General features: G+C 53.0%; 1 protein-coding gene across 8 annotated transcripts in view; it reads left to right on the top strand.

Annotated features, from left to right (window-relative positions):
- The window catches only part of CACNA1I (calcium voltage-gated channel subunit alpha1 I), a 117187-nt gene that overhangs the window by 23353 nt on the left and 69608 nt on the right, over window positions 1-24226 (top strand). For all 8 annotated transcript variants that reach the window (XM_060306839.1, XM_060306843.1, XM_060306838.1 and 5 more), the window contains 2 exons: window positions 4797-4908; window positions 6481-6614. In XM_060306839.1, coding sequence (XP_060162822.1) covers window positions 4797-4908; window positions 6481-6614 — 246 coding nt within the window. The remainder of the gene's footprint in view (window positions 1-4796; window positions 4909-6480; window positions 6615-24226) is intronic.

The raw sequence follows: 24226 nt of genomic DNA, 5'->3' as shown, positions 1-24226 counted from the left end.
GCCTTGGCTCTGGCTCCTGGAGAGGGAGGCTGCCCTGAGGGGCCTGCTGGGGCTTTGGACACTGCCCAGCTGGTCGTTCTTCTCTTTGGGAAGTGGCAGGTTTGAGGGGGCCCCGGCATTGTGGCTTCCCTGGTGACCCTGTCCTCCCAGATCACACCCCGGCCTTCTTAAGACAGCAGCCAGGCATGGGGTGGAGATGGTACTGATCTAGCTCGGCTCTTACTGGGGGCCTTGAGGCCAGCACCCTCTCCTCACTGGCTTCCCCTCCTGCCATCTCCTGCACACAGGTCCTTCCTTCCCAGCCATGGCGGGGGTGGACTGTCCCCCTTCCTGACCCTGCACTGCTGACCCAGGCCCAGTCGGGAGGAGCCAGTGTGGGCGAGAAGGGAAAAGCAAATACTCCACAGAGCACATGCCAGTCCAGGCCCTGTGCTTGGGGCCAGAGAGCATGTGGCCGAGAACAGGGGGTTTGGAGTCAACAGAAGCAGGTTCAAATCCTGCCCTTGCCACGTACCAGCCATGTGACCCTGGGTGGCTGTGGCTGGAGCCCTGGAGCCAGCACTGGTGCCTCAGTTTCCTTATCTGTAAAATGGGGGTAACAGTCGTACCTGCCAGCTGGGGGGAGTTGGCTGAAGTTGCAGGGCGACTCTCCGCGTTGCCAGGCCTGAATTGATTGATTGTATTTAAAGGCTGTGAGCGAACATTCAGCACTTGGAAGACAGCCATTGTCTAAAGGGTTTGTGAAGGAATCTCTTATTCTTACTCAAGGTCATGTTAAGTAAACTGCAGATAACAGCAGCCTGGGATTTTCAGTCCTTTGCTGGTGAGGTGGCTTTTTTATTTTCCCCCCAAAGCCAAAGAATGGGAAACTCTGGACCCTGTTCTAGAAGAGGTTGACAAGGACCGGGCCTTCCCCTGTTGCACACAGATGACAAGCCCCGGGCCTCAGTCCATGGCTACATGGGCTCTGTGTTCTGGGGCCCTGGGAAGAGGGCCTGGACTGGCATGTAAGGTTTAAATGAGATAATACGTGCTGTTTGATGAGAAAGCTCCTTGGCAGACAAACACTCAAGAGCACTTGAGATGTGTTTGCCATCGTTACCATGATCCTGTCGTTAACCTGGTGCTGGGCACACAGCAGGGGCTCAGTAGGTGCGCATTAATTCACTGCTGGGCTCTGAGGCCCCAGTTCTGAGGGCCATAGGAGGCACTGAGAGCAGAGCAGGGGGTGCGGGGAGATGGGCCTGGTCCTAAGGCGGGGCTGGCAGGAGGTGGGGCTGAGATGGGGGCAGGGGTGGAGCTGGGAGGGGAGTTGGGACCTGTGCCTAGTGGCTGCTACACACGCAGATTTTTGGGTAGGGTTTGGAATCCAGCCGTGACTCACGGACCCCTGCGGGCGGGGAGTCTCTTGTCAGAGGGTCACTTCTGATCCAGGCTCGCCGTGTTGCTGGATGCTCTCTGCCCCTCTGTGTCCCCTCTGTGCAGTGGCGGATGGGGTCAGGGGCTCTCTGAGGACCTGGATGGGGTTGTTCTGTGACAAAGGTCACCCAGAGAGGGATGCAAGTCTGGGTGACGAAGTGGGCAAGGGGGCAGTGTCCTAACTGCAGAGCCTCAGGTGCCAGACAGGGGCCCTGAGCCTCGCTGCGGGAGGTAACGCAGGGCCGTTGACAAGCAAGCCACTGCCCTCGTGGAGCTGGCACTCAGGCCCGCTGCCTGCGCTGTTCCCCGGAATCCCTTACCGCCCTCTCTGGGCCTCTGTCCTCCCTCACATTGTCCCAGAGCCCCGGAGCTTTGCCTGATGGCTTTTGGAGCTCCTCCGTGCTTGTGACTAATGATGGCAACACTGGGCGTTGGGCCAGGCCACCACGTTGCTCAGCCCGCGACCTTTACTCCCTCTGACGTTCTCCGATCCCGCACTATGCGGTCTGGTTTAACTTCAAGGAGGGCTGGTGCCTTTGATCCCCAAGCCAGTGGCGAGCGTGTCAGGAACCACGGGCAGCGATGCCAGCTCTGGCCTGACTTCTGAGCCTCATGGGCTCCTGGAAAGGGCCCAGGCTGTGCCACCTGGGACTTCCCCCAGCGCCTCGGGGCAGGGCTGAGACTGTCCGTCTCTGAGTGTCTGAAGCTGAGCAATCTAGAGGTGAAGCCCCTTCGAGGGATGAGCCACAGAGGCACCCCCGTGGCGGCGGCTCCCGCACCACTAAGTCAGACCTCACTGACTGTGTGACCTTGGACAGGTCACTCCAGCTCTCCAGACCGTTTCTCCACCTGCCCCAGTGGGCTGTGATGAGCGTTGGGGCCATGCCCCTAGGGGCCTGGCATACAGTAGTCGTGATCAGTGCCAAGTTCATTACTGTGATACGAGCTAGACCAGGTGGGTGTGAGCACTTCCGGAGAGGGCGCTGAGCCACCGCTCTGTGCGTGGGGAAAGGTGCTTCAAGGGCAGCTTCAAGAAGAGGTGACAAATGACCTGGGCTGTCACCTGAAGGATGAGTAGGAGTTTGCCTAGTAAAGATGGTAGAAGAAAATACATGCAAAGCGTATGCTTGGGGACAGCAAGAAGTGCAATGCATGCGAAGGCTGGTGGGAGGTAAGGCCAGAAGAGTTCAGTGAGGTCAGAAAGCAGGAGGCCTTGAGTGTCAGACCAGGGAAGGTGATGGAGAGCCATGGAAGCTTTCTGAACAGGGGAGAGGTAGCCTCAGAGCTGTGCTTCAGACACATGAATCTGGCGGAGATGAAATAGCTTGGGGGCAAGGAAAGCAGGCTCTGGTTTTGTATCCCAGCTCTGCCTTTTCCCAGCTGGGGTCCTTGGGCAAATTGTGTTCCCTTTTGTGACTCAGTTTCCTCACTTGTAAATGGGGCTTATAACAGTGCTGGAGGATTAAATGAGGTGACACTTGCAAAGAGCTCGGATAGTGTTGGCCACACAGCAAGCGCCTGGGGATTGTGTGCAGGGCAGATTGGAGGGGCAGAGACCAGAGCTGGAAGCTATCGGGGAGACTGTGCAGGGTCCAGGTGAGAGACGCTGAGGATGGGCTGGGGCCTCAGGGAGGGGTGGTGAAGACACAGGCAGAGATGGGCCCTCCGTTACAGAGGAGAGCAGGCCTGGTGTGAACCTCAGCACCAGTGATTTCCAGCTGCGTGACCTAGGAGAGGCCCCTTGTTTCTCTAAGTCTCAGTTTTCCTCATCTGTAAAATGGGCCTGCTGACCTCCACTGCTCAGGGCCTTGGTGAGGAAGAAGTGGGAGTGCCAGGAAGACACCTGCCAAGTGCACTTTGAACATGAAACTGGCGGGAAGGGCAGAGGGAGCAGAAGAGGTGGCTGGAAGGAGAGCGAGCACAACAGGCAGGGGGGAAAGGCAAGGGGGTGGGGGACGTTCGCTGGTAATTAGAACTTTTGAACTTCAAAAAACTTAATTAATGATGAAGCTGCTGCTGGAGCGACGCTCAGGCTAGAAGGGGGCCCTGGCAGCGACTGACGTTAATTACAGGCTGTGGCAGGAGAGTGACAGAGGTTTGGGGGGGGGGCAGGAAGGAGCAGGGCTGGGGCGAGGAGGGTCTGAGGGGAAGGCGGGAGGGAAGGCAGCATCCCAAGGTGAGCAAGGGCCGGGGATGGGAGGGAGTTCGTTGCCAAGGAAACCAGGTCAGTCTTCCATCAGGCAAGAGGTACTCCCCGCCCCCTGCACTGGATGGGGTCTGGCTAGGGGTCTGGCCTCCATAGCTACATCTGAGCTCAGGGCAAGGGCTTTGAAATTGATGGTCCAGGGCTTTCATTTGAGGACACTCAAGAATCTTGGGCGTCAGAGTGGGCAGCGCCTAGAGAGATTGACTGAATCACAACAGACATTTACTGAACTCCTCCTAGATGCCTGTCCCTGTCAGGGCTGTGAATGTAACCCCCCGTCCCCCTGGAATGTCGGTTCTAGTAGTCGATAAAGACCATGAGCATATCAGCAAGATAACTTATGAATGACCCAGGCCCTCAGGTCCCTTCGAGCTCTGGCCCCCCCGGTTCTAGGACTCTAGGTGGATTGGGAGGGGTGGGGCTGAACATCAGTGGGCTGTGTTCTAAGACTGGGCAGGAGCCAGTCAGGAAGGAGGAGGGTGTTAGTGAGGAGAGCGGCCTGGCCTGGGGAGCCCACTCGTCTGGGTCCAAGCACGTGCCCCTGAGGCCCTGCCCAAGGCTGGTGGCTGCAGGAGACCTTCTGCCCGGACAGGCCCGAGGCGGCTGAGCCCCACCCCGCCTGGTGCAGGGACTGGGGAGGGCCTAGGCACAGACGTGCCTGAGTCTGGTCATGAGTTGTAACGCAGCCACAGGAGAGGAGAGAAGGACAGGGTGTCCAGCCAATCTCAGCCACACTGGGCGGGCCCTCTGCAGGCTTCAGCTCCAGGGGTTGGGCAGAGATGGCGGGGCCGTGGGTTGTGGAGACGAAGGATGGTCAGAGAAGGGAGGCAAAGACAGTCAGAGGGAGGTGGTCAGAGACAGGGCGGCTGGGGTGGTCTGGAGATGGCTCGCCAGCTGGGCCTCTGGGGACCTCTCCCTTTCTGGGTCTGAGGGGAACTCCCAGGCTGGGGCAAGGCGGTGGCTTGGTGGGGTTTGGGTTCCCTGGCGGATTTGGCACATGTGGCCCTGTCTGTTGTGAGAGGGGTGGGCCGGCTCCAAGGCCTCCAAGGTCTTTGAAAATGTGGGCGTTGACCCATCAGGGGAGGCACCTGTAGGGAAATGGGGTGGCCCTGTGTTTGTGGTGGGTGGTGCACACGGTCCCCCAGCGGTTTTGTCCTTGACTTGTGCGCACGTGGTTTGAATGTATCAGCATGCTGGTGATCCTGCTGAACTGCGTGACACTTGGCATGTACCAGCCGTGCGACGACATGGACTGCCTGTCAGAACGCTGCAAGATCCTACAGGTGAGGCCGGCTGCCATGCCCCGCCCCTCCTGCCATGCCCCGCCCATTCTCGCCATGCCCCGCCCATTCTCGCCATGCCCCGCCCCACCCTGCCCAGCCACATCTTCACCACGTGGCCTGCCCTCTCTCTTGTCCTCTTCTTCCTCACTCCCAGCTGGTCTTACCCATTTCCCTTCCATCCTCTCTATCTCGAGGTCTCTGCCCTAGTCCACGCGCCCTTTATCTCCCACCGTCAGCTTCCTCCTGTTCTCCCCACCCCTACCCCCCATCCAGTAAAGCACAAGTGACTGGACTCTCCCTGCAGAAAGCCTGCCCTTTGCTCCCAGTGCTCATGGAATAAAGGCCAAGCTCCATAACTCTGTCTATGCCTTTAGGAGTGGCCTCCTGGACCTCTCCTGTTCTCATCTCACCGAGGTTCCAGATGGAGGCCTGACGTTTGGCCCCTGTGGCACATGTATACCCACAGTGCAGGGTGTTAGGTTTATACCCATTTTACAGATGTGTAAACATCCAATTCTGTCTCCCTGAGAAAGTCAGATTCCTCCTGGGAGGAATTGCCCTCTGCTTCCTGTGTTCCCACAGGACTCAGCAGTTTCCAAGCAGCCCAAAGCCTCAGGTTCCCTTGGGGCACTAGTCAAAGATCCAGACCCCTGACCCATCCCAAACCGGTAGAATTAGAATCTCTGGGGTGGGTCTGGGGTCCAAGTGGGTAACATGCTCCTCAGCGAGCCCCAGGGCCCTGGGTAGAGTGAGAACCAGTTAGCCTCGGTGGATACTAGGCTGGCTTCCCTACCAGGTGGTGAGTTTACCGAGCACTCGCCTCTGTGTCCCCAGCACCCAGCCTGTGTGCTGCCCACAGAAGGTGCTCAGCACCCACTTGTTGAATTGACTGTAGCCCTCATTGATCTTGGGAAGAGGAAGTCCACCCAGGCCCCGTCCTCAGGAAATATACACTCACCTGAGCCCGTGACTAGGGACATACTGGGAGCCTCCTTTCTGAGCGGAAGAAGGCAGCACTGAGACCTGTGCCCACTGGGGTGTCAGGCCTGTCTTGAGAAAGCTCCTTCCATGTAGGTTTTGGAGTCAGATAGACCCGAGTGTCATTTCTGGTCTGCCATTCACTGCTGTGTGACCTGTGGCAAGTCACTTAAACAATCTGGCCTCCAGTTTCCTCATCTGTAAAATGGGAGCATTCATGGGGTCATTGTGAGAATTGAAGAGGTCAAGTGTCTAGCCCAGGGCATGGCGATTATCAGGTAGACCCCCTTTGCCCCACTCCCATCTGGGTCCCTTGTCATTACGCTTGCGTTTAGGGAACAAATAGAGTGGGCTGGATGACCCTGGGCAAGCTCATTCCCCATTCTGGGCCTCAGTCTCCTCGTCTGTGAAATGACTCCATTGGATGAGGATCTCTGAGGTTCTCTCCCTGCCTAGGAGAAGAAGTTTCCAGGTCTTTCCCTGGCCCCTCGTGTCCGTGCCCACGTTCACACCTCGCAGCATGGCTCTGACCCTGGGTCCTGCTCCAGAGCCTCATGCTGTCCCTTGCTTCTTCCCTTCCTCCTGCCCCTGCAGGTCTTTGATGACTTCATCTTTGTCTTCTTTGCCATGGAAATGGTGCTCAAGATGGTGGCCCTGGGCATTTTTGGCAAGAAGTGCTACCTTGGGGACACATGGAACCGACTGGATTTCTTCATTGTCATGGCAGGGTAGGTCCTAGCCTCTGGTACATGCCAGACATAATTTGAATAATCCCTGGGGCTTCTTGGTAATATTGATGAAGCTGTGTGGTATTGTCTGGGTCCTTCCTGGATGCCTGCAAAGAAAGGAATTATGTCCCTTCCCTGAATGGCCTGGACAGACAGACATTCATACCTCCCCATTCGGGTAAATCATGTGTCTTCCTGCACTGTCAGCTGATACTGGGTCTGTTTTATACTAACTACGACCTTGAGAAAGCCACTTAACCTCTCTAAGCCTCAGTTTCCTCATCTGTGAAATGGAGATAATATAATGAATAGTAGCTACATCAAAGTGAACACCCAATAAATGTTAGCTATTATTATTTAAAATATTTATTTGTTTTTTTGGCTGTGCACACGGGAGCTCCGTTGCCGCGTGCAGGATCTTTAGTTGAGGCATGCGGGATCTTTAGTTGCGGCATGCGGGTTCTAGTTCCCTTACCAGGGATCGAACCTGGGCCCCCTGCACTGGGAGCATGGAGTCTTAACCACTGGACCACCAGGGAAATCGCAGCTATTATTATTATTATATCAATCTAGATCACTCGGCAAGTCAGAGATCCAGCACAGACTCAAGTACTCTCTGACTCCAAACTGTGGTTATTTCTGCCAAGACTTAAGCTACAGTCAGAGAGAGGCCAGGTGACAACTCAGCTTGTTTGGAGCATTTTGGACTCTGCTCTGTGCCTTGTCCTTGCTTTCCTGGGTCAAACCAGGCTGGTGGCCCATTCACACATTCATCCAACAGCCAGGGGTTGACTGAGCTCCTACTAAGGGTCAGCACTGTCCTTGATGTGGGGTATGGAGGATGGCAAACCCAGACATAGGCCTTGTCCTTCCCAACTACCGTCTGGAAAGAGGCATCCAGCAGCCACATGGGTGAACGTGCCACACGCTGAGACCAGAGCTCTGGGAAAATGTTATGATTTTCTGAGAGCATTTCTGGGCCAGGCTGCAGGCTCGGGAGCTTGAGGACTTGCCTGAGGAGGTGACACACACATAAGAGCTGAAGGATGAGCAGGTGTTAACCATGCCCAGTAATGGTCAATATGGCAGAGGTGAGAAGCGGGGAGACAAAAAGGCTGGAGGCCCACGAGTGTGTGTGTGAATGTATACACGTGTCAGTATCTGTGAGAGCATGTACATTTGCATATGTGTGCATGCCAGCATACGTGTGTGATGCCCTTGAGAAGGGGCAGGGAGGGTGGCCAGGCACATGGCTGAGATGGGGAATTGCTATCACCAAGTATATGCTGAATTCCACAGATGAGTCCTGAAGGGCAGTGGTTCACTCACTGGTGTTCTTTAAAATGTGGCAGCTCTTCTGAGTATCCTTTCCTCAGAGCTGTATTCAGTTTCACAACCACATTATCAGCGATGATTTAGACCAAACTAGAGGTTAATGCTGGGATTCCTATGCTGGGAGATGTGTCACCCGTTTGTCAAATTCTTCATTCTCATTTTGGTTTGGCTGGAGGACATCCTTAAGTAGTTTTTTTTTAAAAAGAAAAGGTGTTTGGATAGTGCCATCTTTCAGTCTTGCCTGTCCAAACATATATTCCTTTGATCTTTGTGGGTGAAGGGCAGTTTTTGTCTGTACTGTTCTAGAGTCATAGTTTTTCTCCCTCAGAACCCTGCCCATGATACCTGCCAAATCAACACTATAGTATTGCAGCTGAGGCCACTATAGATCTGGTTCTTTTTTCTTGGGAGACAGCCTGCTTTTTCCTTGCTAGAAGCTTGTAGGTTTTCTCCTCACCTTCAGAATTCAGAGATTTCACAAGGGCAGGTGTAAGTGAAGAACTGCTCCCTGTGGGGCCTTTTGGAACTCAAGACTCATGTACTCCTTCAAGTCAGAAAAAAAAATCTTCTGTATCTTCTTTGGTGATTGCCCATCCTTCTCTGCTCTCTCCTGGAATTCCCAGTGAGCGGTTATTTCCCTCCTCTATTCTCTGCATTTTTCCTCATTTCTCTCACAGATTTCATCTGTACTTGGAGAGAATTCCTTGACTCGGCCTTCTGAATCACTAACGATGTCCTTTTCTCCATTTACTGCCCCTAATGGAAGCGTTCCTCTCCTCTGTGTCTTTTTAATTCCCAGGATTGCTTCTGGCTCTTGAATTTATTTTTCAGAGCAGCTTATTTTAATGGATGCATTATTCGCTCGTATCTCTTTATAGATACAAGTCAGCCTTCTTAAAAGTCCTTTCCTGATCCTAAAGTCAAAGTGTAATTTCCAAAAAGTTAAAAAAAAAAATTACCCTCACACAAATCTTAGAAGGAACCTGTATCACAGATTTATCCAACTCATTAATGAGGAACAAGCAGGATGGTAATCAGCAGAATTAGGAAGACAGGCACTGGAGAAAAAATGTGGGGATAAGAGGCAGTTAGAATCAAAGCTGGTTAACAGCCTTATAAGGTCATAAAACATAACCTTTGGGGTTATCTTTCATATTGGGCAGAAATCACTTACATGTTTGATAGAATTCACCTGTGAAGCTATCTGGTCCTGGACTTTTGTTTGTTGGAAGATTTTTAATCACAGTTTCAATTTCATTACTTGTGATTGGTCTGTTCATATTTTCTATTTCTTCCTGGTTCAGTCTTGGAAGGTTATACCTTTCTAAGAATTTGTCCAATTCTTCCAGGTTGTCCATTTTATTGGCATAGAGTTGCTTGTAGCAGTCTCTTAGGATGCTTTGTATTTCTGCGGTGTCTGTTGTAACTTCTCCTTTTTCATTTCTAAGTTTATTGATTTGAGTCCTCTCCATCTTTTTCTTGATGAGTCTGGCAAATGGTTTATCAATTTTGTTTATCTTCTCAAAGAACCAGCTTTTAGTTTTATTGATCTTTGCTATTGTTTTCTTTGTTTCTATTTCATTTATTTCTGCTCTGATCTTTATGATTTCTTTCCTTCTGCTAACTTTGGGTTTTGTTTGTTCTTCTTTCTCTAGTTCCTTTAGGTGTAAGGTTAGACTGTTTATTTGAGATTTTTCTTGTTTCTTGAGGTAGGCTTGTATAGCTATAAACTTCCCTCTTAGAACTGCTTTTGCTGCATCCCATAGGTTTTGGATCATCATGTTTTCATTGTCATTTGTCTCTAGGTAGTTTTTGACTTCCTCTTTGATTTCTTCAGTGATCTCTTGGTTATTTAGTAACGTATTGTTTAGCCTCCATGTGTTTGTGTTTTTTACATTTTTTTCTCTGTAATTCATTTCTGATCTCATAGCGTTGTGGCCAGAAAAGATGCTTGATATGATTTCAATTTTCTTAAATTTACTGAGGCTTGATTTGTGACCCAAGATGTGATCTATCCTGGAGAATGTTCTGTGCACGTTTGAGAAGAAAGTGTAATCTGCTGTTTTTGGATGGAATGTCCCATAAATATCAATTAAATCTATCTGGTCTATTGTGTCATTTAAAGCTTCTGTTTCCTTATTTATTTTCATTTTGGATGATCTGTCCATTGGGGTAAGTGAGGTGTTAAAGTCCCCCACTATTATTGTGTTACTGTCAATTTCCTCTTTTATAGCTGCTAGCAGTTGCCTTATGTATTGAGGTGCTACTATGTTGGGTGCATATATATTTATAATTGTTTTATCTTCTTCTTGGATCGATCCCTTGATCATTATGTAGTGTCCTTCCTTGTCTCTTGTAACATTCTTTATTTTAAAGTCTATTTTATCTGATATGAGTATTGCTACTCCAGCTTTCTTTTGATTTCCATTTGCATGGAATATCTTTTTCCATCCCCTCACTTTCAGTCTGTATGTGTCCCTAGGTCTGAAGTGGGTCTCTTGTAGACAGCATATATACGAATCTTATTTTTGTATCCATTCAGCAAGCCTGTGTCTTTTGGTTGGAGCATTTAATCCATTCACGTTTAAGGTAATTATCAATATGTATGTTCCTATGACCATTTTCTTAATTGTTTTGGACTTGTTTTTGTAGGTCCTTTGCTTCTCTTGTGTTTCCCACTTAGAGAATTTCCTTTAGCATTTGTTGTAGAGCTGGTTCAGTGGTACTGAATCCTCTTAGCTTCTGCTTGTCTGTAAAGCTTTTGATTTCTCCATTGAATCTGAATGAGATCCTTGCCAGGTAGAGTAATCTTGGTTGTAGGTTCTTCCCTTTCATCACTTTAAGTATATCATGTCACTCCCTTCTGGCTTGTAGAGTTTCTGCTGAGAAATCAGCTGTTAACCTTATGGGAGTTCCCTTGTATGTTATTTGTCGTTTTTCCCTTGCTGCTTTCAATACTTTGTCTTTAATTTTCGCCAGTTTGATTACTATGTGTCTCGGCGTGTTTCTCCTTGGGTTTATCCTGTATGGGACTCGCTGCGCTTCCTGGACTTGGGTGGCTATTTCCTTTTCCACGTTAGGGAAGTTTTTGAATATAATCTCTTCAAATATTTTCTCCCGTCCTTTCTCTCTCTCTCTCCTTCTGGGACCCCTATAATGCAAACGTTGTTGCGTTTAATGTTGTCCCAGAGGTCTCTTAGGCTGTCTTCATTTCTTTTCATTCTTTTTTCTTTATTCTCTTCCGCAGCAGTGAATTCCACCATTCTGTCTTCCAGGTCACTTACCCGTTCTTCTGCCTCAGTTATTCTGCTATTGATTCCTTCTAGTGTAGTTTTCATTTCAGTTATTGTATTGTTCATCTCTGTTTGTTTGTTCTTTAATTCTTCTAGGTGTTTGTTAAACATTTCTTGCATCTTCTCGATCTTTGCCTCTATTCTTTTTCTGAGGTCCTGGATCATCTTCACTATCATTATTCTGAATTCTTTTTCTGGAAGGTTGCCTATCTCCACTTCATTTTGTTGTTTTTTGGGGTTTTATCTTGTTCCTTCATCTGGTACATAGCCCTCTGCCTTTTCATCTTGTCTGTCTTTCTGTGAATGTGGTTTTTGTTCCACAGTCTGCAGGATTGTAGTTCTTCTTGCTTCTGCTGTCTTCCCTCTCAGAAATCACTTACAAATATTTCTGAGTTTACATGTAATTGCACAGCAGCCAAATTGTTAATTAATGGTAAAGAGTGAATCAAACAAAGGTATATTCCCCTAGATGATGAAATAATCCTTAGATAGGTCTGTTAAATAATGCTCTAAATGACATTGTGAGAAATACTGCCCTCCCTTTGCTGTATTTCCATGTTTTAGGATAATTTTTCTTAACTCCTGTTTCAGGGAAGTCTTTTTTTTTTAAGTCAGTACTGCATGATTTATTTATTTATTTCTTTTGGCTGTGCTGGGTCTTCGTTGCTGTGCACGGGCTTTCTCTAGTTGCAGTGAGCAGGGGCTACTCTCCTTCGCGGTGCGCAGGCTTCTCATTGCGGTGGCTTCTCTTGTTGCGGAGCACGGGCTCTAGGCACACGGGCTTCAGTATTGCAGCCTGTGGGCTCAGTAGTTGTGGCACACGGGCCCCAGAGCACATTGGCTTCAGTAGTTGCGGCGCATGGGCTCAATAATTGTGGCTTGTGGGCTCTAGAGCTTGGGCTCAGTTGCCCCGCAGCATGTGGGATCTTCCCGGACCAGGAATTGAACCGGCGTCCCCTGCGTTGGAAGGCAGATTCTTAACCATTGGACCGCCAAGGAGGTGCCCCCACTCCGCCCTTTTGACTTGAAGAGTCTCCTCTATTGCTTAGTGACTCCCCCTCACCGTCTGCTCATATTTATAAATAAAGACAAGGAAGGTCTAAGCTGGGCAGAGTGAGGAGCTGGCCTGGCTTCAGCACTGTGGCGAGGTCTCCGTTTGATGTCTTCTCTTGGTCCTTGGGGTGGGGTCCACTGGCCAGCATCCTCCTGGGAGTCAGGGAGGGCTGGGTGCATATGGAGTCCCCTAGGGCCCCATGCTTGCTTTAATGCTCTGCTTTCATCATTTTGAAACTCTTAATACGTTTTGAACAAGCGGCCCTACGTTTTCGCTTAGCACTGGGCCCTGCAAATTACGTAGCCAGTCCTGGCTTAGGGGGCGGGTTCAATGAAGACATTTTATGAGTCACGAACAGCCCCGTGTGGGATGCTGGGAGCTCTGGTGACCCAGACCTACCCCTGTCCTGGGTCCTTCCTGTCCTTTGTGCCTAGGGATGGTGTGGGTGCAGAGGGCAGGATGGGAAGCCGCAAGCCTGGACTCCAGAGCCCAACCCCGCCCCCCCAGTCCCACCCAAGCTCACAGCTATAAATGTCTTGTTTCCCGAGTAACCGGCCTGTCATCCCGAGGCTGATTTCTTCCTTCCTGCTCCTCCTCTTCCCCAAATTACTGGCTCCCTCTTCAAGCGATGGAGGTTCTGTACCCCTGTACTGGAAGCTTCCTTAGAGGTCAGAGCCTTCACCTCCACATCCATTCGGCCCCTGCTTGTGTGCTGCCACTGGGGGCAACTCACAAGGCAGCCGATTGCAAACTGGGACAGCCTAATGTGCTAGGAAGTTCTTTCACGAAGCTGAAATTTGTCTTCCGGTAGCTCCCACCTGATGGGACCATTCATTCACTTACTCATTCACAAAATCAGCATTTATTGAGCACCTACTACACGCCAGGTGCTGTGCAGCGGGGACACGAGAGGAACAAGACAGATGCTGCTGTGATTTCATGGAGCTCCCGATTTAGAAAATGGATACAAAACAGATAATAAAGTTCTAAATAACTTCGAAATTGGGACCAATGTTGTTGCAAAGAAGTATAGAAGGGCCATGAGGGTGTGGAATGGGGGCCTGATTTAGATGGCGGGGGAGGGTTAGTATACGGCTTCCTGAGGAAGAGAGGCCGGGCCGGGGGCGGGGTGGGGAGGGGTGTGTGCAAGAGCTGACCAGGCAGGGGGTGGGGGAGGGTGTCTGTCAGAGCCCAGGAATCTGGGGCATGGGTGGGTGCTGAGAGATGAAGCCAGAGACGGGGGCAGTGGCCTGATCACACAGAGGGGCCTGGAGCGCGTGGGCAGGTGCCTCCCCGCAGACTCATGGCAGCCTTCACTAATTGGAAAGCGGCTCATATCCTCCCTGAGTCTCCCCAGCATCTCCCATCATGTGTCAAAGGACAGGTGGGTGGCCTCACCTGCTGGACATACTTCAGGCTGTCTTGGTCCCTGGCTGGGGAGCAGGACCCCAACTTTCCAATGATGACTTATGGGGGGAGAGAAGGGACTGCCCTTGCCCCAGGGTCATGTGGGATCATGGTGACCTGTGAGGGGCTGTGCTACCTACCACCCCTGGGTCGTGCTCACTTTCCAAGCCAGGTCTCTCCCACCCTGGAACTAAACACAGTTGATCTTTTTTTTAAACCACAAATACCAAACTTTGCATTTATTGTTATTAGTTTCACCTTATAGTGATATCTTGGAGTCTTGATTCAGTCACTCACTACATTTATTTCCTGTGTTTGATCAGCCCAGGACAGTGAGCCCTGTGGCACCTCACTAGAGACTCTCTTCCAGTGTGTGACAAAGTCCCACTAATCCATGGGTAATAGGGGAACCTACCTCACTGTCTTGTTTAAGCTACGCTTTTCTGCATTATAGTCCATGAGGAGGCAGGGAAATATTCAGACGTTCTTGTTGAACTTGAGGTTTTCTTTATCTGTATATCTCCCTTGCTGCGTCAAGCTGGTAATACTACCGCCTCCCCTAACCAACAACATGAAGTGGCCGTTGACGTCTGTGGGGAGGGGCCTGGGTGCGTCTGTTAAAACCTTCCCCAAGGATTCTGATGACTGGTGTCTGTGGTGGGGTTGAGCCAGGGCTCTAGGGCTGGGCTGTAGGGACCTTTCCAGAATGAGGCTGAGCCAGAGCCCTTGCCAAGGGCATGGCTGGTGTGGGCCCCGCCTTGGAAGAGTGCAGGGCACAGTAATGGCCTTGAGTCTGATGTCCCTTGAAAGCTTCTGACTATGATGGTATCCTGGAAAGGACCTCGGTGTAGAAAATGGAGCAGCCGAGGGATGTGCAACCTCCCCAGTCCTCAAACATACGTTCAGCCTTGGACCCCTTCTTAGTGCTCCTCAAAATTCAGAGAGTGACAGGATTACTGGGGCACATGTTAAAATATAGATTCTTGGGCCTCACCCAAGGGATCTAGACCCAGCAGGTACGGAGGGCCTAGGAATCTGCATTATACGCAAATGCCCAGGTGGCCCTGATGCAAGTGGGTCTAGTTCATTTGACCCTCACAGAGCCCCTCATTGGGAGTGCTTCAAGTGGAGAGCATGACTCCCACTTCTGGAAGCCGCAGGAACGGGGAGAGGCATGGGGAGGGCTCCATCTCTGATCTGTGTCCAGGATCTGAATTAATGCTCATGACAAGCAGATGTGCTGTGTCAACGGAACAGTGGGGACTCCTTGTAAGACTTTCTATCATCGTGAATAATATTAACACAAATAGCAGTAATGTCTGGAACTCTGCACCTTGGCCAGGGAGGGAGAAGGAGAGGCTGGACCAGGATCTATCCCACCCTGGAAACAGCTTCTCCCGAGAGTGCGTGGGGAACAGTTTCTCCAGCCTGACTCTTCCAGGCTCTCGGGAAACAAAATGTCAGTAAGGATTGTTCCTTATCCCTGGACTAGAGCTTTCTAGGAAGATCAGGGAGACGTGTCCCCTCTGTGACTGCTTGCTGAGAGTTCCTATTGTCCAAAGTGCCCCATCAGTGGGACTTTAAAAAGCAAAGGGAATTGAATCCTCTTAGGCATTATCCAGGTGATAAAAATAAGGGCATCTACTGTTTGCTGAGCACTCAGCTTGGGCCCGATGCTCTGCATTATCTGGCTTCATCTTCAGACCAGCTCTGCGAGGGAGGGACTGTGGTCAGTTCCATTTCACAGATGAGGCACAGGGACAGGGAGTGACCTGCCCGAGGTCATGGACTGGTAAGGAGCAGAGTCAGGAGTTGAATCCAGGCAGCTTGGCTCCATGGGCTGGGATCAAATCCTGGTTCTGTGTAACTTGCTGGCTGTATTTGTCAGGGATGCATTTGGCTGCAAGTAACAGAACATATGACCAACAGTGACTTGTGCAAATCCTGGGGTGTTTTGTCTGACATAACATGATGTTCTGAGGTCAGTGGTTACCAGTGATGGCTCTGTGATGTGGGGGCTGATGTCCTTGTGATTTTCCAGGTCTTCCTCTCATGGTCACAAGGTGGCTGTTGAAGCTGTGGGCATCGTGTCTGCACTGAAGGCAGAAAGGATGAAGGGAGACAGGGCTATGCCAGACGCACCTGTCTACTTGGATCTGGAAAACAGCATTTTCTTTTCTAGATCCTTCCCCTGTCCCAGCATGCTTGGCCAGAACTGGATCTCATGGCCATCCTTAGCTGCAAGGGAAGCTAGGAAAATAGAAAACATCATTGAATTTGGGTAAATCAACCAAGAATCATTCCCTGGGGCCAGGCAAGATTGGAAGACGAGAGAAAGCGTATTGGGTGGGCAGCTCTCCGGGTCTGCCACACGCCTCTCCTAGGGCCTGAGTTTCTTTGTCTGCTCTTGGCCAAAGCTGTGGCCCCACCATGTCTCCAAGTCCTGGTTGGAGCCTTGGGAGCACTACCTGGGTGCACATGATCTGTTGAGAAATCTAAAGTCAATTACCAACCTGTGTAAGCTCCACAGAGGCCCACGCCCGCCAGCAGACCCGCTGTGGTTACCAGCATCAGAGAGTCACCACTGGGCTGTTTCCAGAAGCCTTTGCTGCCGGCCTCCCTCCTGCATGGCTCTGTGTGCGTGATCTCTGGGTCAGGGAAGCACTCCACGTGCCAGCAGGCCTAGGGCATCCTCCTGGCTCTGCCGCTGACTTTACACCCTGCTTTATCCTGGGCTCTACAGGTCTGTCTGCTCCAAGGCCTGCATGCTGTGGGGCAGGGCTGAGGCTGAGCCATTGACCTGGAGTCCCTGGAGCCTGGCCCTGAGCCAGCGTGGCGGGGAGGCTCCATGACATGTTTGTTTTGTATCTTTGTGTCCAGTCGCTGCAGAGCTGGGGGATCTGGGGTCATTTTCTTGTAGCCGAAATGGCCCTTGGGTGGGTGTGGACCTGGGAAGGTTCCAGGGAGAATCCTGGTGTGGATGCTTTTTCATCTGCATATGGAGAAAAGTGGGAGGGAGGGAGAGAGTGATGATCACTGCTCTGGTCCGTTTCCATGGAAACAGGATGCTAGATGTCATGGGGGGCGGGGTAGGGGGTAAATCACCAGAGATTCTCAGGCTACAGGTTGACAAGCCAGACACCAGTCGATCATATATCATTCAGAATTCTCTCAGTTATATGGACAGGAGCCTGCCGAACCTTGTTTAAGGGAGCTTATCATCTCCTTTACTGAAAGTCGAGGGGTCTCTGACTTCAGGGCATGCTTAATCCAGAATCCTGAAAGATGTCACCAGGCAGCGTGTCCTCCCGTCTCACAGCTCTTCTCATTCCTCTGTGTTGACCTCCATCCCTGGCAGCTTTCCTCTCAGTGGGGGGATGGCGGCGGACAGCCCTGAGTGCCCAGCCTCCTCCCTCTGGTTCAACAGAAAGACACCTTTGCTTTCTCAGCCACTCCAACGAGGGCGGAACAGAGCCTCCTTGGCTTGGATCCCTGAACCAATCACTGTAGCCTAAATGCGGCCGCACTCTGATTGGCCAGACCTAGGTCAAGACCCATCCCCTGGCGCTGGGTGTGGGGTCGACGTCTCTCATACCACGTGGCCTAAGAGTGGGGAGGATGGACTTGGAAAATCCCAGGACTGTTACCCTACAAGCAGAGAAGGGTGCTCTAGGTAGGCACAAGCCACTGCTGCTTAGGTAGGTTACCAGAACTAAAGTTTCCTGACTAGGCTGGGCTCTCTTACATCCCCACAGTCCAGAGAACTTGGGGTTGTTAACCTCATTTCCCAGATGGGGAAATGGAGGCTCAGAGAGATTAACAGCCTGCCTCAGGTCACACAGCCCGTATGGACCAGATCTGGGATGTGCTCAGGTACAATCGTCCCCAGAGCCCACGCTCACTCACAATACGAAGGGTTTTACCTTTTCAGAGGCCAAAATATTCTAGTTGATCTCCCCTGGAGGACTCTCAGAAGGATGTGGGGTGAGTCTCGGAAGAGGGACCTTTCCCTCAAGCTGTGGTAGAGCCGAAAGAATCTCTGTCTGGTTTCCAGCGGCTGCGCCCAACTACCGTGGTGCCAAGACTACCCTGGAGTAAGGGAGCTGAATTTTGCGGGAGGCATATTTGGGATGTGTGCTAAAAAATTATATATCGTTGTTTGCCTGAAGTTCAGACTTAACTGGGCATCCTGTATGTATCTGGCAATTCTACCCAGAGATAAAGTCACTGGAGTGTTGCCACCTGAGTGGAGCCTTGTCGAGAGATGGTCCAGGGTCTCCTACTGCTGAGGTCCCCAGATTCCTTTGTGGCCCCCAGTTCCCCCTTTACTCTGAACTTGGCCTGAGTTGGTTTCAGTGCATCAGTTTCTTTGTCCAGGGGCTAAAGCAACCCTGTTCTTCTGGTCTCATAGGATTCGTGTGAGGATCTATGGTAAAAATGACCCATAAATCATCACACGCTGGCCAAAGTCAAGGGTTAATGTTATCACTCCCTAATTCTCTCTTTCCATTATTTCCTTCCTCTCTCCCTCCACTGAACACCTACTATGTGCTGGGTACCAGCACAGTAGCATAGGCTGGTGGTCTAGTTATCAAGCAACACAGGCCTGAGTCATCACAGAACTGCCTCCTGACAGATGATCTGCCATTTCCAGCATCTCAGCTTCCTTTCCATTAGCTACATCTTACGTTACATTTTAAGAAAGCCCCTGTGGGTCCCTTGTAAAGATTGAGGAAACACCCTATTTTTATCAGCAACACATAAGAATCATCTCCTGGGAGGGGTATTTCCTGGAAATATGTTAAGTCTCAGTCATTTTATGGTGCTTCTTGTCAGCTCCAAGCTTCTTTTTTTTTCTTTTCTGATCTTGTCCCTCAAGTTATTTGTTTGACAAGCTGGCAAGGGAGCCGCCTCCAAGCCAGGCCCTGGGCGGGGGGCTGGGGACTCGGCTAGGACTCTGAGCTGGCCCCTGAGGAACAGGGGCAACGACAGCACCCCTCAGGGCCAGAGCTGCCCTAGTAGAGGCACAGTGGGCCACAGAGCAGGACAGTTCAGTTCTGCCTGGGGGTGGGATCTGGACAGCCGGGAAGGGCACTCCAGGTAGAGGGACTGGCGAGTGAAAAGGCGTGTCAGCTGGAAACAGCATGGTGCACTCTGGGAAACTGAGATGGTGGGTGTCTCTGGACTGCAGGGCAAACGGTGGGCAGTGCTGGGGTCACGGTCAGAGAACTTCCGGAGGCCCTTACTGCCTGGGCTTTCCCCGGCAGGAGGTGGGATCTAGGGAGGGGTTTAAGCAGGCATCATGTGACTCGTGGGCCAGTGTGGACCGAAGCAGCAAATGAGGCTGTGATATAATAATAGCTGGCTCTTTCTTGTGCCAGGCCCTGTCCCAGGCACTGAACCCGTATGTGAACGCATTTCACCCTCCCCACACCCCCATGAGGTCAATTCAGTGACTTGCCCAAGGTCACATGGTGCGCTAGCAGCAGAGCTGGGATCGGAAGCCAGGCTCGATGCTCTAACCATGGGGCAGCACTGCCCCATGGCTGTTGGCTCCACTCCACGTGCTGCTGATCCAGTTTACTGGTACTTACTGGCCACCTGGCCAGCTGTGGGAGGTGCTCACGCCTGGCCTGATGACTGATGAGGTGGGGAGGGGTCATGCAGAGCTCTTGGGTCCCCCACTGCTCAGCTGGGTGACCTGGGTTCTGTCTGAGCCTCAGCTTCCTCATCTGCATTGGGCGCCGTCATCCCACCGTGGGAAGGGGTGTGAAGTGCTTGGCACATGGCGAGTGCTCTAGAAACCCCTCTGAATCAGCAGGACTCTGAGTTGCCAGTGACAGAAACCCAACTCAAATGACCCCCAAGGCCCAAAGGGCAGGTCCTGGCTCACGTGCCTGGGAAGAATAGAGGGCAGCTCTTGGATCCGGGTGCAGCTGCAGGGAGTGCTCGAACCGTATGGTCAGCATCCTGCTTCTCTCCAGTTCTGGCCTCGGCCTTCCTTTGTGTTGGCAAAACTCTCGGGCCACCACGGAGGCAAGATGGTCATTAGTGCCTCCGGGTTTCCTGGCGGTGGCTTAGCCAGGAAGAGCACCTCTTCCCTGCAGTCCCAGCTCAAGGACTGGCTGCCCCTCATGGCCCATCCTGAGCCAGTCGTGGTGGCCGGGGAATGGTTGTCCACTGGTTGACCAGGCCTGGGTCTCCGGGCCTGTCCCGGGAGCCAGGGGAGCTGGCAGTGGGGCAGGGTGGCCTCTCAGCAGGAATCCATGGGGACGGCCCTGGAGAGCAGATGTCCGCCCTGCCTGCCCACCCTGGCACGGTCCCCACCTCAGCACGGCCACATCCGAGCCCCTCTCTCCAGATGACATGCCACCCAGGAGCTGGGTGCAGTCAGCCTCCTCCTGGGGTGATGTCAGGACGAAAGTGCTCGCTTTAAAGCAAAATTACTTACCTAATTAGGCACTTGGGAGCTGGCAGGAGGCAGTGGGGGTTTTTGTTGATTTTGTTTTTAGACTTTTAGCACTGACGCTGCACCATAAAGTAACCGTGTAATTAGGGTTAATTTCTCGCTCCCGCACGTGGTGTCTTACTTGGGGCCTAAGGGAAGTCAGCCGGGTGGTTATTCACCCGCAGAGCGGCCCTCTTCACTCTCTTTTTTTTTGGAGGTGGGGGATGCTCCCTTAGCTTTCATCCAGCGGGGAGGAGGAGGAAGGAGGTGGAAGGTGGCTGCTTCTGTCACAGGCGTTCTTCATGCTGCATAGATTCCCGGGGCGCCGGCTCTGCGTGGCGGGGCTGGAGCGGGGTGCGTCTGAGGAGAGAGGAGCCGGCCAGCGTCCAGCATCCAGCCGATCAGGCGATGGCTAATGCTGCAGCCCTGCCCTCGCCGGGGGCCCCTGCTGGGACTGCGGCCCAGTTGCAGGGTAACCTGCCCATGACCAGCCCCTCGCTGGCTGTTCCCTCTCCGCTCTCTCTCTCTGTGCCTCCTGGGATCACCCCCGAATAAGCGGCTGCTCCCAAGCCCCTGGCTGAGTCTGCTTTGGGGGAACCCAAACTAGACAGGAGGTGTGAACAGAGTGTGGAAGGAGCCAGAGCAGAGAGGGTTGGATTCAGCCTGCCGTGCAGGGAGGGCGTGAGCAGGGCTTCATGGAGGAGGGCGTCTTGAAGGATGAGAGCGAGGAGAACAGGCAACGCGCAAAGCAAAGGGGGCAGAGAATCGCGTGTTTGCTGAGCTCGGCGGGCCTGGCCTGGTGCCCGAGGTGCATGGAGTAGGGGCAAGGGGTGGGGGGAGGGGGCCGAGGCCAGACTGCAGGGCCTTGAAGGGCAATGGGGAGCCATTGAGGGTTTAAGGCCAGGAGTGACACAGCTAGATTCGAGGGTTTTTTTGGCTGCATTGGGTCTTCATTGCTGCGCGCGGGCTTTCTCTAGTTGTGGCGAGCGGGGGCTACTCTTCATTGTGGTGCGTGGGCTTCTCATTGCGGTGGCTTCTCTTGTGGAGCACGGGCTCTAGAGCTTGGGCTCAGTAGTTGTGGCGCACGGGCTTAGTTGCTCCGCGGCACGTGGGATCTTCCAGGACCAGGGCTCGAATCTGTGTCCCCTGGATTGGCAGGTGGATTCTTAACCAGTGCACCACCAGGGAAGTCCCTAGATTCGCGTTTTAGGAGGTTTGGACTAACGGAGGATGGGCCGTGTGGAGAGGAAGCAGGGGGCTGCTGCAGCTGTCAGCAGAGAGGGCTGGGTGCTGGAGCTGTCAGTGACTGTCCCGCGTTGGGCTTGTCGGTGCACAGTCACCGTCAGGACAGCGTGATCCCAGGGCAGAGACTTAAACCTGCAGTTCCTACCTCCCGGCTACTCGCTCAGCCCCTCTCTCCCCGGCCTTGTCCAATGTCCAGCTTTCTATCCTCTTCCTCTCAGGGAACGAGAACTACTGGATTCCTCACTGCGCACCTGCTATTTGCTCTTTTTTTTTTTCTTCTTCTTCTGGTACGCGGGCCTCTCACTGCTGTGGCCTCTCCCGTTGCGGAGCACAGGCTCCGGACACGCAGGCTCAGCGGCCATGGCTCACGGGCCCAGCCGCTCCGCGGCATGTGGGATCTTCCCGGACCGGGGCACGAACCCGTGTCCCCTACATCGGCAGGCAGACTCTCAACCACTGCGCCACCAGGGAAGCCCCTATTTGCTCTTTATCACCAAAAGTATTTACAGCTGGTCTCGCTCCCCCAGACGGGAGATGCGGCTGCAGCAGGACACCCTCCCCCGCCACCCAGATAGGTTTATGAAGTATAGAAGAGAGAGTTAGGACCTGGGAGAAACGTTTAGGAACTGAGATCCTGCCAGCCGCCTGGTGCAGCCAAAAAACAAACAAACAAACAAAACCCCCCAAAGCCAAGACCGTTCCTGCTGCTGAGAACTTAGTGACTCATCACATTTCTCTTTTTGACTCAACTGCCAGGAAGCTCAGAGCTAAGATCTTGACACTAAATTCTCCCAGAAATTTCTCTTGAGGGCTTTTCAGTGGGGACCCTGAGGGCTGATTAATTCTTAGGGGAATTTTTGTAGTAGAGGATCGGGTCAGAGGTGAAGGGAAGGGACTGGGTCACTGTGTCGCTCTGGGTCTGTCAGGCTGTGGCTGCTTCGTCCCCTTCAGAGATGGGGACAAGAGTCAGATCAGCCTCCCATGAGGTGGGGTCTAGGAGGCGTTCAGACCCTAAAGCTTACTAACTCTGGGTAACTGTGGGCCTCGGTGACACCCAGCCATAAGTTGTATCTCACTCAGGACCCAGAGGCCGGCCCCCCGCCCCACTTATTTTAGAGAAAGGAAGGTGAACCTGAATCCTCACCATGGGACCTGACTACACAGCGCATCTGTAGTTTCCCGTTCTTGCCTCCCAGCCTATCCTGGGGCAGGGGCCATGGTGGGTGCCCCCAACTTAATTAAGAACCAGTAGTCCCAGACGGTGGGCTATGGGTTCCTTGAGGGGGGATGGAGGGGCACAGAGCCCGTGTGGCTGCGTGGGGCGGGAGAGTCAGGGACCAGGCAGGAGTGTCCTGAGGGCTCCTGCAGCAGGCAGGCCCTGGTGTGGCTTGTAGCCGTGGGCCCAGCCTGGTCCAGGGCAGCAGAGAGAGGGATGAGGTGGGATCTGAGAAATGTAGAGGGGGCTCGAGCAGGCTAACGCAGGTAACACACACAGGAGGCCCTCAAAAACCATTCGCTTTTCTGTCTACCCATCGTCTGTGAGGCACCTGTTTGTCTCTGTGGTGAGACTTCACGGGATGGGAAGAAATCCTGGGCTGGGATTTGATGGGTCTCGGCAGGTGTGCTCAGGGGCTCCTGGGACGCAGTACCTGGGTGGGTTCAGTCTGGCGTGGGCTGGGATCTCCCACCTCCAGCACACCCAGCAAAGCATAAAGCGAGCCCACTGGCAGGAGGGAGAGAACCAGGCAGAGAAGGAAGAGGGTCTGTGTTTGAGAGGCTGGGGCCTGGGGGAGGGGCTGCCTGCCATGGGGTGGCTCTCCTAGGCTTGGTGTGTGTGTGCGTGCGCGCGTGCGCGTGTGCGCGCCAGTGTGAGAGCCTGTTTGTGTGCCCGTGTGTGCTGCCCCCGCAGTGCTTCTATCACACACATCTCCCTGGCTGCCTGGAGAGCTCTTTCCACCAAATACGAACATGACGGCGTGGCTCACCCACGCGCGGAATCCTTACGCCGCCCCACGCCTTCGGCGCCCCCTTCCCAGATCACCCACTACCCCTGGGCGCCTCAGCCCTCACCCTCTCTGCCTGGCTGCTGCCCCCACTGACCCCCCTCCTGCCCCCTCCTCGGGACCCCTGGTCTCCGTCTCCAGTTCTTAGGTCTCTGTCACTTTTTTTGTCATGTCCCTTCATCTGAATTTGGGCCCTGATAGGAGTGAGTGTGGCTGAGGGTGTCCAAGGAGTGAGTGTGTACGTGTGTGCGCACCAATGGTTGTGTGCAGACGTTTGATTCCGTGTTGCATTTGTGTGTGTGTGTGTGTGTGTGTGTGTGTGTGTGAAAAAGGAGAGAGAGAGAGCACACAAGCATGGGAGCCGGAGCCTGTGCCCCAGAAAGCCGGGAGATGATGGATGGAGGCATTTCAGGGAGACAGAGCTTTCACTCAATTACTCTTCAAGCAGCGGGAGGGGGCGATGGCTCCGCAACAGTCGGACAGGTTTGCAGGGTGTGTAGGAAAAGCCTTCACTTCCCGCTGATGGCGGCGACAGGTGGAGCTGGCAGCAGTGCCGGAGTCTCAGGGTGGGGGGCCCAGGTCCGGTGACTGGGATGTCTGGGGTCAGGCTGGGGCTGCAGGCCCCTGGGGCCTGTCTTTCAGAGGGGGAAACGGGGGGCAAGAAGCAACTGAGCAGGAAGGGTCTGACGGACGTGCAGGAAACTATAGAGGGGACACCGGAGATCTGCCTCCCCTGGAGATCTGGGGAGGCCTCCTGGAGGAGGCAGACTGGAAGGGGAGGGGGACCTGTTTGGTGAGGCCCCGAGGATGAGAACTGAGGCAGTGGT

This window comes from Globicephala melas, chromosome 10 (assembly GCF_963455315.2).
Source record: "Globicephala melas chromosome 10, mGloMel1.2, whole genome shotgun sequence".
Classification (NCBI taxonomy): Eukaryota; Metazoa; Chordata; class Mammalia; order Artiodactyla; family Delphinidae; genus Globicephala; species Globicephala melas.
This window is presented reverse-complemented; position numbering and strand designations above follow the sequence as displayed.